The sequence below is a fragment of the Nanorana parkeri genome, unplaced genomic scaffold (genome assembly GCF_000935625.1).
Source record: "Nanorana parkeri isolate BGI_ZX_2015 unplaced genomic scaffold, ASM93562v1 scaffold182, whole genome shotgun sequence".
Lineage (NCBI taxonomy): Eukaryota > Metazoa > Chordata > Amphibia > Anura > Dicroglossidae > Nanorana > Nanorana parkeri.
The window spans coordinates 553,090-565,817 of record NW_017306450.1 but is presented as its reverse complement, the minus strand read 5'-3'; the positions used below and the strand labels follow the sequence as shown (position 1 = coordinate 565,817).

Below are 12,728 nucleotides of genomic sequence, written 5' to 3'. Positions count from 1 at the left end.
CATTAAGCAATTATATATGTATTGTCTGCACTGTATTAGCAGTATATACTCTATATGGAGTATATACTGCTAATACAGTGCAGACAATACATTTACAATTATACTAACATGAATGTATTACATGATCTGTATGTAGCCCTGTACTATGGATCATTTAACCCATTCATGTTAGCAGAGGATCATTGTAAATGTATTGTTGCAGGCACTCTATATGTACATGTACTATATACTACATATAGAGTGCACTGAACAATAGATTTACAATTATCCTCTGCTAATATGAATGGGTTAAATGATCCGTAGTACATGATATGTAGCCCTGTACCCCCTTTTCCACTTACAGAGCTAGGTTATTTTTCTTTTAAATAAATATTAATGTAATTTTATTGGTATCTATCTACCAGTAGCTGCCTCATTTCCCACCCTCGGCTTATACTCGGGTCAATACTTTTTCCCAGTTTTTTTTGGTCAAATTAGGTACCTCGGCTTATATTCGGGATGGCTTATACTCGAGTATATACGGTAACTGAACAAACTTAAAAGAGAAGCTGATTGGTTGCTATGGGCAATTGCTCCAGATTCTAGATTTCCCCCATAAAACTGTGTTTAGCCAGGGCTGAGGAAAATGAAGTTTGTGGGCATCGCGTGATCAGCACATCAATGCATTTCCTCTTTTTAGTCTTACCAGTCAAGCAGCCACCAAAGAACAACTCTGGGCAACATTTTGTATTAACCCTTGCTGTGGGACTACCCCCGAACTGCAAGGGTTAAGTGCTCATATTTGTCTAGGGTCTAAAATAAAAAAGTTAAAGCCAGCCGATCCTTGCTCTTAGACCGGTCCTTGCAGCCTTCCTCCCCCACAGGAGTCTAAGGATCCTCTGTACTGTGTACTGGACGTAAGGATGCTGAGGGACATACCATAGCTGCATCGTGGGAGGAAAGTAACCGGTTGGGGGCACTGTCACAGGTTCGGGTGAGTATAACTTTTTTATTTGAGTCCCTACATGAAAACAAGCAGTTAACCCTTGCAATGCATGGGCAGCCCCACTGCAAGGGTTAATTCAACAACATTGTGCCAGGCTTCACAGTGCATAGGACACAGAATACTTTTTCTACACTTTAACATAATACAAAATAAGTTTTTACCTGAATAATTGTCAAGTTGGCACCTTCCGCAGCACAGGTACATCCTCCAGTGCCTTCTTACATTCTCCTTAATCAGACAGTGAAAGATGAAAATAAAAAATCCTAATAAAGAGAGAAATAAACTCATTTTAATTAATAAAAACAAACTTGTGTTGTATAGGTTGTGTAAACAGGAATACAAAGCTTCACGTTCATTAATGAATGATCTTTCTATGTTATCTTCCTGTGTGATTCATAATAGTGAACTGTGATTCACACAGATCGGCCTAATAAATAACTGAACTCAAAGAACAGCAGTGTTTAGTAGCCCATAGCAACCAATTATAGATCACTTCTTTTCTGCCTAGCTACATAGGACTGGTAGAAAATCATTTCTAGTATGGGTTATAGCATTCAGCTTTCTACTTAGCATAATGAAATCCTTCTCTCTCTTCGGCCAGCAAAGGATTAGAATTTTTTATGATTGCAAATCCAACATCATTTATCTAAAATGGATAAGAAGGTAGATATGTTCCCTAAAGCAACCACAAAGAATGAAGCTATTTTCTTAAGACAAATTAGAAAAGGAAAATAAATATCTGGTGCAAGAGAAGGTTTTATGTAAGTACCGGTATAAAGTTGCCCATACACCTTGCGATTTTCGTACGGCGGCCCCATCCTGCCCCGATTATCGCACGGTTCAATCAGCTTGCAGTAAAAAAAACACCTGGACCAATTTCGATAATGGACTGCGCGTATTTTCGTTTGTGCATGAGCAGTGTAAATCATAAAAAATTTGATGTACGGAAACGCCACCAACCTTGCGAAAATTGTACGATCAACCAAAGCTTTCTAACCTGCTGGTTAGTCAAAAGTCGATCAATTGTACAGTATTTGAGGTTGTACACTGCCCATCAACCTTATTAATATCGGACAAAAACGTGATCGCATACGAAAATCGACCGATATTCGTAAGGTATGGGCAGCTTAACCTCTTGCCGTCCACCCATTGTGAAGAAACGGACGGACGGCAAAGTCCCATTGGCGGGTTGCCGTAATAGACGGCTTTTTTTCCTGCTCGTACAGAAAAAACCCACCCGTTCTTTACAGGAACCTCTGGAACCCCAGTGATGCCCATTACCAGAGAACCATGGCAAGTGGCAAATGAAGATCACCAGCACTTGATCAATACTTATAAAATTCTAGTTTGTATTTATTTGAAGAGGTGTCACGTGCCAAAAAACAGCGTTTCGGGGCAACGCAGGGTCCTTTCATCAGGGTGACATAGTGGTGACAATGGCGGGGGTGGTGGGCAGGTGGAGGGCAGTTTACCGGCCCGTAGAAGCGATCCGGCTACAGCTGAGTCACCAGAATCGCTTCTATTGTAAAGCCGGCCATCGGCTTTACAAATGTAAACAGGGTCTGTTTAAACGGGCCCGCTGCCAGTGACGTTCTATGTACGTCGCTGGTCATGAAGGGGTTGAACTGCACAAAGCATTTTTTCTTTTTTTTTTTTAGCTTATGCAATGGGAACATGTAACAAATATAAAATAGGTGTTATCCCAATTTGGCTGCAAAAATGGAATTACACTTTAAGAGTCTATCAGGGATATTTTACACCCGTCTATGTTCATTTCACACACCCAATTTGTTACCAGAAATTGTAATGGGATATGTTATGTGACCGTATTAATCAAATAAAAATAGCACTCATTGTACTGTAGAAAACATGTACTTACCCTGTAAGGTATTCAAAATAGCGAAAAGGTACAGAAAGGCAACTCGAACAGGATCCCAGGCAAAGAAGGCAAGGCCCCAGGTTAATCCGAGCAAGACGGCGAGACTCAGAGTATTTTTAATGTCATGGAGGAAGAGGGCCTTCCAATCCTTTAATTTTGTAGCCTTCAGTGACTTGATTTGAAGAAGTACCACAATAAACATGGCTATATTGGTCAGGAATATGATACAAAAATAAGCCACCACCGTCACATAGAAAACGACATTGTTCTGGATCCAGCAGCTATAAAAAAAAAAAAAGACAGGACATGATCAGGGTCTTTATTTTCTACTTGCATTCTTGATCAGCACAAAAAGCAAGTATAATTTTCTGGGGATCTTTCGGGGAGAATAATAGAAGGCATGGTCCAGAAAAGTACTGCAATCTCTTTAAAAAGAAATCAATACCTGTAAGTATTACATGTACACATTACTTAGCACGCAGAGGGTTAGGGGTAAGCTGAATCTGTAAGGTAAATTAATAAGTTGAACCCCCGGCATATATTTAAAACACACCATTTAATACAATGATGTATTCATAAAACTATTCTTAAAGAGTAAGTGCACTTGAAAACAAAGTTAATTTATCCTTTTGGCCTATTTAAGATGACCTCACTAGTCCCTCCCCTGCACAGATGCATACTTCCCAAATTCCAGTAGGCCTGAACTCAGTTGTTTGTTTACAAGCTGCAGTGAATGTCTACTTTTCCCAGCCATGCCTGTGCAGTACATCCCTATTGACTTCTATGGGGCTCAACTACCACCGTCTCCCAGCTAGGAGACAAGCCCCATAGAAGTTGATGGTGATGCACTGTGCAAGATCGTCCTAGAGAGGCAGACATTTACCGCAGGTTGTACTCAAACCATGGAGGCCAGACCTGTCAGAACCTGGTATGTATGCATCTGTGCAAGGGAGGGGATATTAATGGTGCCAAAAGTATAAGTACACATCTTTTTAAAGTAGGTCCTGAATCGCTCAGCACTGCTTTTTTGAACTTCTGGTTGGAGAGCAGGTACTAAGCACCTTACAAAAAGAAGCTAATAATCAATTGCCTCAGGGGAGGGGCAGGGGAGGGGCAGGGTAGAGACTTTGGGGGTGATTTACTAACCTAAACACACACACACACACCAGGTGTGTGTGATTTTCAAACAGCAAAACGTATTTATCAACCAAAAAGTCTCTAAAAGCATATTTCCACTAATGCCATATATGGAAAAATCATGCACATGATGCATATATAATGCTGCTTCACAGTTTAGACAAAAATGGTTAGCTCATGCATTTACATTCCTGCATTCATCAACGCAAGCAACACAACATAGAGCTAATTTACCCAACATCACCTTGGAATTCATTCAGGGCTTTGCACAACACACCTGCTGGGTGTGTACACATTACAAAGGTGTTTAGATTCCACCCATAGATCATGCTGGGAGGGAACACACTGCAGAGGTGTATACACATTCGTGGTGTGTTTATAAGGTTAGTAAATCAACCCCTTTGGGTCTACCTATGCATGTCCGCACACTCAAGGGATTCCTGCTGATTCAGCCAAAACTTGGAGCCATGGGTGGCCCCGTTGACAAACTTCAATTAGAAAACCGAAGGAGCCATGTGGAAAATTGTCAGCCAAACAGTGATTGCATCCAATCAGCCGCAGTCACTATTTGGGAATTCAGACAGCTGCGGGTGATAGCTGAGTACAGTAGCTGCCAGGTGGAGATTCCTTCACGCTGTTTGGCTTGCACAGGGGAATCAAGCCATTTCTCTTGTTCAGCCTCCAGGTTGAGTGAAAAGAAATCTAGCTGTGTATGGCTAGCTTTAGATGGCTGTCCCTGAAACAGGTGTCCTCATTAGAAGACTTCCCCTTACCTCTTGTTCTGAGAACAAAAGAACAAGAATCTAAAGTTTTTGGGTTTCCTCCCATTTTCTCTCTCGGCGACAGTGGTCACCAGGATACATAGGGATATGAATCTCTCTAACTGAGACAGACAGTAATAAACTTTTCACCAAATGTTTACCATTTCCCACTCTATCTAAAAGAGCTTGCCTTGAGTTACACTTTAAGCCCTCATTCACACAGGAATCGTCCGGCACGTACAGCTCCGTGCTGCGTGCAGGGCCTTACTGAGCAGCTCCAGGGAAGGGCAGGTGCGGCGTGTGATTAGTACGCAGCCCCCATCCTTCTCTATGGGACTACACGGCCGTACGCCCCCCTACGCTCACCTCAAGTGCAGGTCCATAGGGGTACGCGATTCCTGGCTCGCACGTGCAGGGTGGGTGAGCGTAGGGGGGTTTCCGGCCGTGTAGTCCCATAGAGAAAGACGGGGGCTGCGTACTTATCACACGCAGCACCCGTCCTTCCCGGGAGCTGCTTGGTACGGCCCTGCACGCAGCATGGAGCTGTACGTGCGGTCCGATTACAGTGTGAATGAGGGCTTGGGGCCGGTTCCCACCACATTCAGATCATTTCAAGAACAGACCAAATTGTTTCCGGACCCAAAATGCATCCTAATGTATCCCTATGCTATTTCTGGCCTCTGTTCAGACCAGCGCCGACCAGAAAAATATTGCATGCCTCATTTGGTCTGGTCTGGAATGCGCTGGAAACGCAACAAAAAGCATACAAATGCATGCAAGAGTACTGAAACACACTGGACTGCACCTGAAAGCCCATTTTAAGCTAAAAAAAAAAAAAACAGCTCCGGAACGTGACAAAAATCGAGGCAAAAACGCATTCCAGATCTGGTCCAGAAAATGGTGTGAACCTGGCCTAAGAGTAAGAAACTTACAGAGTATTATTTGTTTTTACTTTGTAGGCATGATAACTGTACACAGAAATATTGCAGGTGCTATAGCAGGTGGTATAATGTAAAACATTTTTCTTTTACAGTTTTTGCTGCCAAACTTTCTGGTTAAGAAAGAATATCTGTAAAAAATAAGTCAAGGCAACTGGACTTGCTGTATTTCTCTTGAAGACATTTCACTGGTCATCCAACCAGCTTTGTCAATTCAGAATGACTTGTACAAAAAAATGATCTATCAATAACACCTCCTAGACTCCAATTATGCAAATGCAATCAACTCCTGGTTGCGACTAACAGATTATGTGGATTGGAGCAACATTCACCATATTTATTTCCAGATAATTTTTTGCACAAGTCATTCTGAATTGAGAAAGCTGGTCGGGTGACCAGTGAAACGTCTTCAAGAAAAATACAGCAAGTCTAGTTCCCTTGACTTATTTTTTACAGATATAACATGACCTGGATGAATGAGAACATTCACAGACATAAGAAAGAATGATTTACTCACAACGAAGTGTAGTCATCTGGATCGGTGTTTTTGTATACAGGGCCGTAGAAATCAACATTTATACAGAGTACGGCCACAACTATCACTATTGGTATTCCTATCAGAAGCAAAAACAGTTCAATGTGCAGAAGGTATATTGATACAAAAAATATACTGACCACAAAAAGGACAAAATAAAAAGAAGCGAGTATTCCTCTTAGTATGTTAATGGTAGATTGAATATATGAAATATTAGGGTTACACATTATTAGGGATTTCGGAAATAACTTACACAACCTGATTTTATTTCATTTCCAGTAAGACAGTTACAGCTAAATTCCAGGCAGATGTTAAAACATGCTGTTTGAATTGTGTGTCAGGGTAAAAGAAAAAATACAATCCATGCACATTTCCCCATGCTTTATCCATTTGAAGACTCACAAGTGCAGAACAATATCTGTTAATCTGCCAGAAATGTAGTCAGCTCCTGCGTCCTGTTGTGGACTGAAAACACACAGGATGTTTCGGGACTGAGTGGTGCCAGCCCTGCCCAGCTTTGTCTTGCCAAACTACTCAAACCCACCTACTATGCCATTTCCACAACATAAAGCATAATCATTTTGTAGTCCCAAGAGGAGAACTGGGAGGGCTAATTACTTTCCTTGAGATATCACAAGAAGTGAGCACTGGACACATACAGATATAACGGAACACTTTCAAGACCTCAGCCGTGCTAGCCCCCCCATATCAAAATTTTTGAACAAAACTTATGCAGTTGGTTAGAACAGGTTAGATCAATTGTTGTTTGCGTTAGATCTCACATAGAAGTAGAAATATTAACAGTTACCAGTTGCTGGGGGGGGCTAACCCGTCATCAAGCAAAACAAACGACAAACCCATTCAACAATTTGTCACCAGTTATACAGTAAGGTGCACACGAAATGGGCTTTGAACAGTAAAACAGTAGAAAGGCATCATGGCACACTCACAAACCAGCATGTAAAACAACTTGTCTCACCACTAAGGATAATAACAGAGGTTTGGATACACGTCTTCTGCAGAGGATGTGAAAGCCACACTGCCGCGCCAAGGCACCTCTTATAGTGCGGTCCTAACTCTAAACTATGAGAGTCTCCATCTTGGAGCACATGGGGGCAGAAGATTTCAGTTAGGACCGCACTATAAGAGGTGCCTGGGCGCGGCTGTGCGGCTTTCACATTTTCTGCAGAAGACGTGTATCCAAACCTCTGTTATTATCCTTAGTGGTGAGACAAGTTGTTTTACATGCTGGTTTGTGAGTGTGCCATGATGCCTTTCTACTGTCTAACCCGTCATCAGCCCCCCTTATAAAAAAGATTGACCAAATGGTTAGCTATTTTGGAAGCTATTTGTTAGATCCGGTATGATCAACTAGTTGTTTTGTAGGATCTCACATAATTACAGACTTATTAAGTGATTAATGAGGGGGGGCTAGCCCCCCACATGCAATTTTCTGGTAAAATTTAATACAGGCCAATAGGCCTTCGTTGGATCCGGTAAGATCAAGTGGTTTCAATGTTAGATCTTATATAATTACAGAGATATTTCACATATAAAGGGGGGGGCTAGCCACCCCCACATGCAATTTTCTGGTAAAATTTCATTCAGGCTAATATGCCTTCGTTAGATCCGATAAGATCAAGTGGTTTCAACGTTAGATCTCATATAATTATTTGGTAAAATTTTAATAATTTTCTGGTAAAATTTCATTCAGACTAATAGGTCTTCATTAGATCCGGTAATATCAAGTGGTTTCAACATAAGATCTCATATAATTACAGAGATATTTCACATAAAAACAGAGATATTAGGTGGTTTTACACAAGGGGGCCTAGCACCCCCCATGCAATTTTCTGGCAAAAAGACATTCAGGCTAATAGATAATTGTTAGATCCGGTGTGAATTATTTATTAAGCCTAGCATGCACATGGTGGTAAAAAGTAATAATCAGAATGTAAATAGGAATCAGGACCCATTCACACGACTTGCAGTGAATTCCGGCCCGATTCCGGCCGGAACGAACTGCATCGCATTGCGGCCGGCTCAATGTTTTGCCGGGAGTATGGTGGCGTGGCGGGCCATTAAAGTGAATGGCGCCGTAGCCATGCCCTCCGGGCGCAATGCGATCGTTCGCGCGGGATCGCAGGGCACATTGTGCCTGCGGTCCGGTCTGGTGCGGTCAAAATAGTGCTTGTAGCATTTTGACGGCACCGGACCGCAGGCACAAGGTGCCCTGCGATCCCGTGCGGGTGATCGAATTGCGGCCGGAGGGCGTGGCCACGGCACCATTCAATTGAATGGCCCACCATGCCCCCTCCTGCCCGGCAAAAAAGTGAGATGGCCGAAATGCGATTCAGTGCGTTCCGGCCGTAAACTGGCCCGGAACACATTGCAAGTAGTGTGAATGGGCCCTAAAAGCTCTTTATTGCAGTTTGATCACTGAGATGTTTTATTTTATCTAAGATAATTACAGAAAAGTTAGTTACTGGTAGATATATGCAAAAAAAATGGAGACTTTTATTCTACTTTAAGCAGTAGCAACCAATCAGAATTCTATTGTAGCCAGATAAGAGTCTGTGATTGGCTGCCTTTGCTTACTGCCATCTGCACTCTATCATTGCAAGCCGGATAACAGACAACACAGAGAAAAGATTAAAAAACTAGTAGTATTGTGAACTTACCCCAGCCAGCGATGCATAATTTTAATATATATTTACGGATGTAGGAATTGAAAACCTTGACAAATGCAAAATACATATGTACAGCTTCCAGTCCCATCCATGTAAAGGACGTCAGAAGAAAATAGTGCAGGAGGACAGCAAAAGAGATACACAGACCACGAATATCAAGTGTTGATAACCAATCATTGACCAAGAAAAGCAGATTCAGCATCAGCAGGGAAAAGGACAGGTTCATCAGTATCTTGGAGGGGTAATCTCTTCTTAGCTGCCTGAAAAGAACAAAATATATTCAGTACTAATACTACCTTAAACATTTCATATATCTTAAGAGAGATAAAGTAGTATAAGAAAATCTGAAAATGGGACAATGCTCTTTTAACCCCTTAGTGACCGAGGCCTTTGTTCCCGTTTTTTGTACCCATGATATAATCCACATTTTAGGCCTGAAAAGTACTTCAACCCCTTCACACATTATATATTTTCTGAAAGCCAAGACACAGTAGAATAAAATGTTGGCAGTTTAAAATGTTTATGTTGCACGATATTGGCGTATTATCAAACCCCAGAATTTAGTGAAAAATGCCCTGGACATGCCCCAAAACACAATTAAATACCGAGTTTCTTGATAAAATATAAAAGATGAGGTTACGAGTAAATAGATACCCAACATGCCCAGGTTAAAAATTGTGTCCGTGAAACTGCGACAAAATTCAGTACCCCAAAAAGTCCATAGATGGCGCTCCCACAGGTTATTCGTTTAGAGATACACATAAATATTGGCCTTAGAAATATTGCTCTCACTCCGGCATGCGCGGCGATACCCAACATGTGTAGCGAAATCGTCGGTTTCATACGTAGGCGCACCCAACGCGTATTTACGTGAAGACGCACGTGCTCGCAGGGGCAAATTGGCAGTGACAGGTACTCTTTAAGGTGATGCTGGGGGTCCAAAAGACCCCCAGTGTCACCTTTACACTAGAAATAAGCTATTGAAGTGCAGATCACACTTCAATAGCTTATAGCTGGGCTTCAGACGCCCAGCACTGAAAGCCATGGGACCGGAAGTGATGTAATCTGCATCGCTCCCGGTCCCATAGTACGGGGAGGTGGTCGGCGAAAAGAGGTTTGCCCATCTCCTTCCCAGCGTCTACCCGACACCAAAGAAGCCGGTCCCGGGCCCGTAGGAGGGGCAACGGAGCCCGCAAAACACGGCAGGGGTGTCGGATGGGGGGTTCCAGTTTACGAGCCCGAGTCGCATGATCGCTTCTATTGTACAGCTGACAATCGGCTTTACAATTGTAAACAGAGTCCTGGCATCTTTTACCGCCGGGAGTCTGTTTAAATGGGTCCGGTGCCAATGACGTACAATGGACGCCACTGGTCAATAAGGGGTTAAATATCTTTTTATTTTATAAAGCTTATTCAAACATTCCATATGTCAGGAGAGATACAGTGGGGAAAGTCACAAGCTATCATAAGAGATTTCAATTAGTATGAAAAGATCTGAAAATGCGAGAAACTTATTTTCAATAAAACTCACTGAAACATCCCATAAGTGACAAGAGTGAACCCAAGAAAGAGGGAGGTGATGCCAGATCCCACATAGGTCATCAGGGTCATGATGTAATCATGCCATGGTTTGGGTTGTGTTCTTGCTAAATCCTGAAAAGAATAGAGAAATCACCAATTAGTACGCCTGCCTCAGGCCTCTCACACATTTTAGAGCAAAAGAACCAAATCTTTGGCGTAGGGACTGGAACAAATGTCACTTATTAGTTTGTTAAAAGCGTACTGATCCGTTACAATTTGCAGTCTCCATGTCTCATCTTGTACCACTAGAGGTCATTTACAGATTACTAAATATCAAGTCTCCTTACTTCTTCCATCAGCTCTGACCCTCATTTATAATAACTGAAGAAACAAAATGTGTTTGTGTAACCATGACAACCCACAAAATCTGCTTTTCTTTTCGAACTAGCATAAAGATATGAAATGACAGCTGAAATATGAGAGTTTTAGAATTAGGAACAATTTTGCTATATTCAGGTTTTATGAATAAGCCCAAAGGAGGTTTTGTTTCTTCCCACACATAACAAAGTATTAATTTACTTTAGTAGTATACGAACAGACCGCACTATCCAGAGAATTCCAATACTGCAGACCAGGCACGTAACTAGAAATCACAGGGCTCCATAGCAGAATTTTGTATGGGGCCCCGTGAGTTATAGTTATACCCCTTGCAGAGCTCACTCGAGCACTCGAGATCCCACCTGAGGGTGACCCTGCAGAGCCCACCATAGATTTTCTATGGTGGGCTCTGCAGGGTCACCCTCAGGTGGGCTGGTCACACTCCTTACCTGTCCCCCTCCTCTTCCGCCACGGTCGCTGATGGGCCCCGCCTCCTCCTCCGTCGCCAGGCCCGCCTCCTTATTTGTCACCTAGCCCCGACTCCTCCCCTGCTGCCGACCACGGGCCCCGCCTCCTCCATTGCCGGTGTTCTGTCGACCGGATGTGACCCGAGGAGCTACTTTCATATGAATAAGCCACAACTCATTCTCCCAAAAATATTTCCATGCGTCGCTAGAGTGTTCGGGTTTCGCTTGAAGAAAAGGTGACAACCTTAATACAGTATGTGACAGGGCAGGGGACCTGATCTTTCTAGCTGCAGTTTCACTTACAGGTATCCTCCTCACCCTGTGACTGGACAGTGAGAGAAGATACAGCCCACTGATGACAGCAGCTTTCTACCACTCTCCTCTCTCCTCCTCTCAGCATACTGGCCGCAATAGTTTTATTTGTTGAGGCTTTTTCATTTACTTTCACCAGAAAATCATGCAAGTAATGTACTTCTTGTCTTGTTCCTTATTCACACCTAGGAGTACCGGGAATGTGCATCACATTGTGCGTTTGTGTGCATTTTCTTCCCACGTTGGCCATGTTTTCCCATCGGTTTCAAGGGGTTCCTTCATGCGCAACAAAGATGGGAAAGTAGTACACGTAGAAAGATCTGCAACATGCGTTTTTGTAGTTTTTTCCTCCGCGTTTATATGCACTTTAATGGGCACAAATGTGGGGGGAAATGCATGTTCCCCGGCCGCGTTTGGGGTGCCATTAACTGGTAAGCGTGTTTTGCATTTTTCGCACGTTTTATGAACACGCATCAAAGCGAGCATTCTTTTGCTGTTTGCCGCGTGTTCACAGGATGCTCAGGTGTGAATGGGGACTAGGTGGGACAACACCCACGCCTCCACTGTATCTTCACAAGGAGCAATGGTTGTCAACCAAGCTGGACTTCAAACATGTCTTCCCTTCTCTAGCTGCATTACATGGGTGTGTGGGTGGAGGTGTGGTGAGAATTGGTAGTTTAGAGAAGGATGATAACATTTTTTTGCTTCAGTTCAGCTCACAGGAAGTGATGAGGGCACTGAACGTCTGCCGAGATCAACAGGTATTTTCTGTATTTGCTGAAAATTTTCCTAGCCTGAAAAATAAAAACTAACGCAACCGCCATATCTAAGGACGGGTAAACTGCAATATATCACATGTTTGTTCTTGGGTTTAGAAAGTAATTATGTGATCATGTAAAACATGCTACAAAAAACAAAGACGTGTGTTTACTTACAAGAAGAACCCCAAAGTGAGTAAGGTGAGAGCAATTGCACAAAGTGTAACTGGCATCATATCCTTGTATGCTACAGCCGTATGTATTCCATCCCCCTGTATTACCTGCACCAAGAAGAAAGGACACAATGATCATATGGAGAGTTCACAGTCAACTATGGTAATGATCATAGTAATGGGAATATTTAACC

At 42.7% G+C, this 12,728-nt stretch overlaps 1 protein-coding gene across 1 annotated transcript; it reads right to left on the bottom strand.

Annotated features, from left to right (window-relative positions):
* Positions 1-2,835: 2,835 nt before the first annotated feature.
* Positions 2,836-9,202, bottom strand: LOC108785869 (adhesion G-protein coupled receptor G2-like; the record flags this gene model as incomplete). Its single annotated transcript, XM_018555037.1, has 3 exons — positions 2,836-3,145; positions 6,218-6,314; positions 8,917-9,202. Coding segments are annotated over 3 exons (693 nt in total), but the record flags the coding sequence as incomplete, so codon positions are not given.
* Between the last annotated feature and the right edge of the window lie 3,526 nt (positions 9,203-12,728).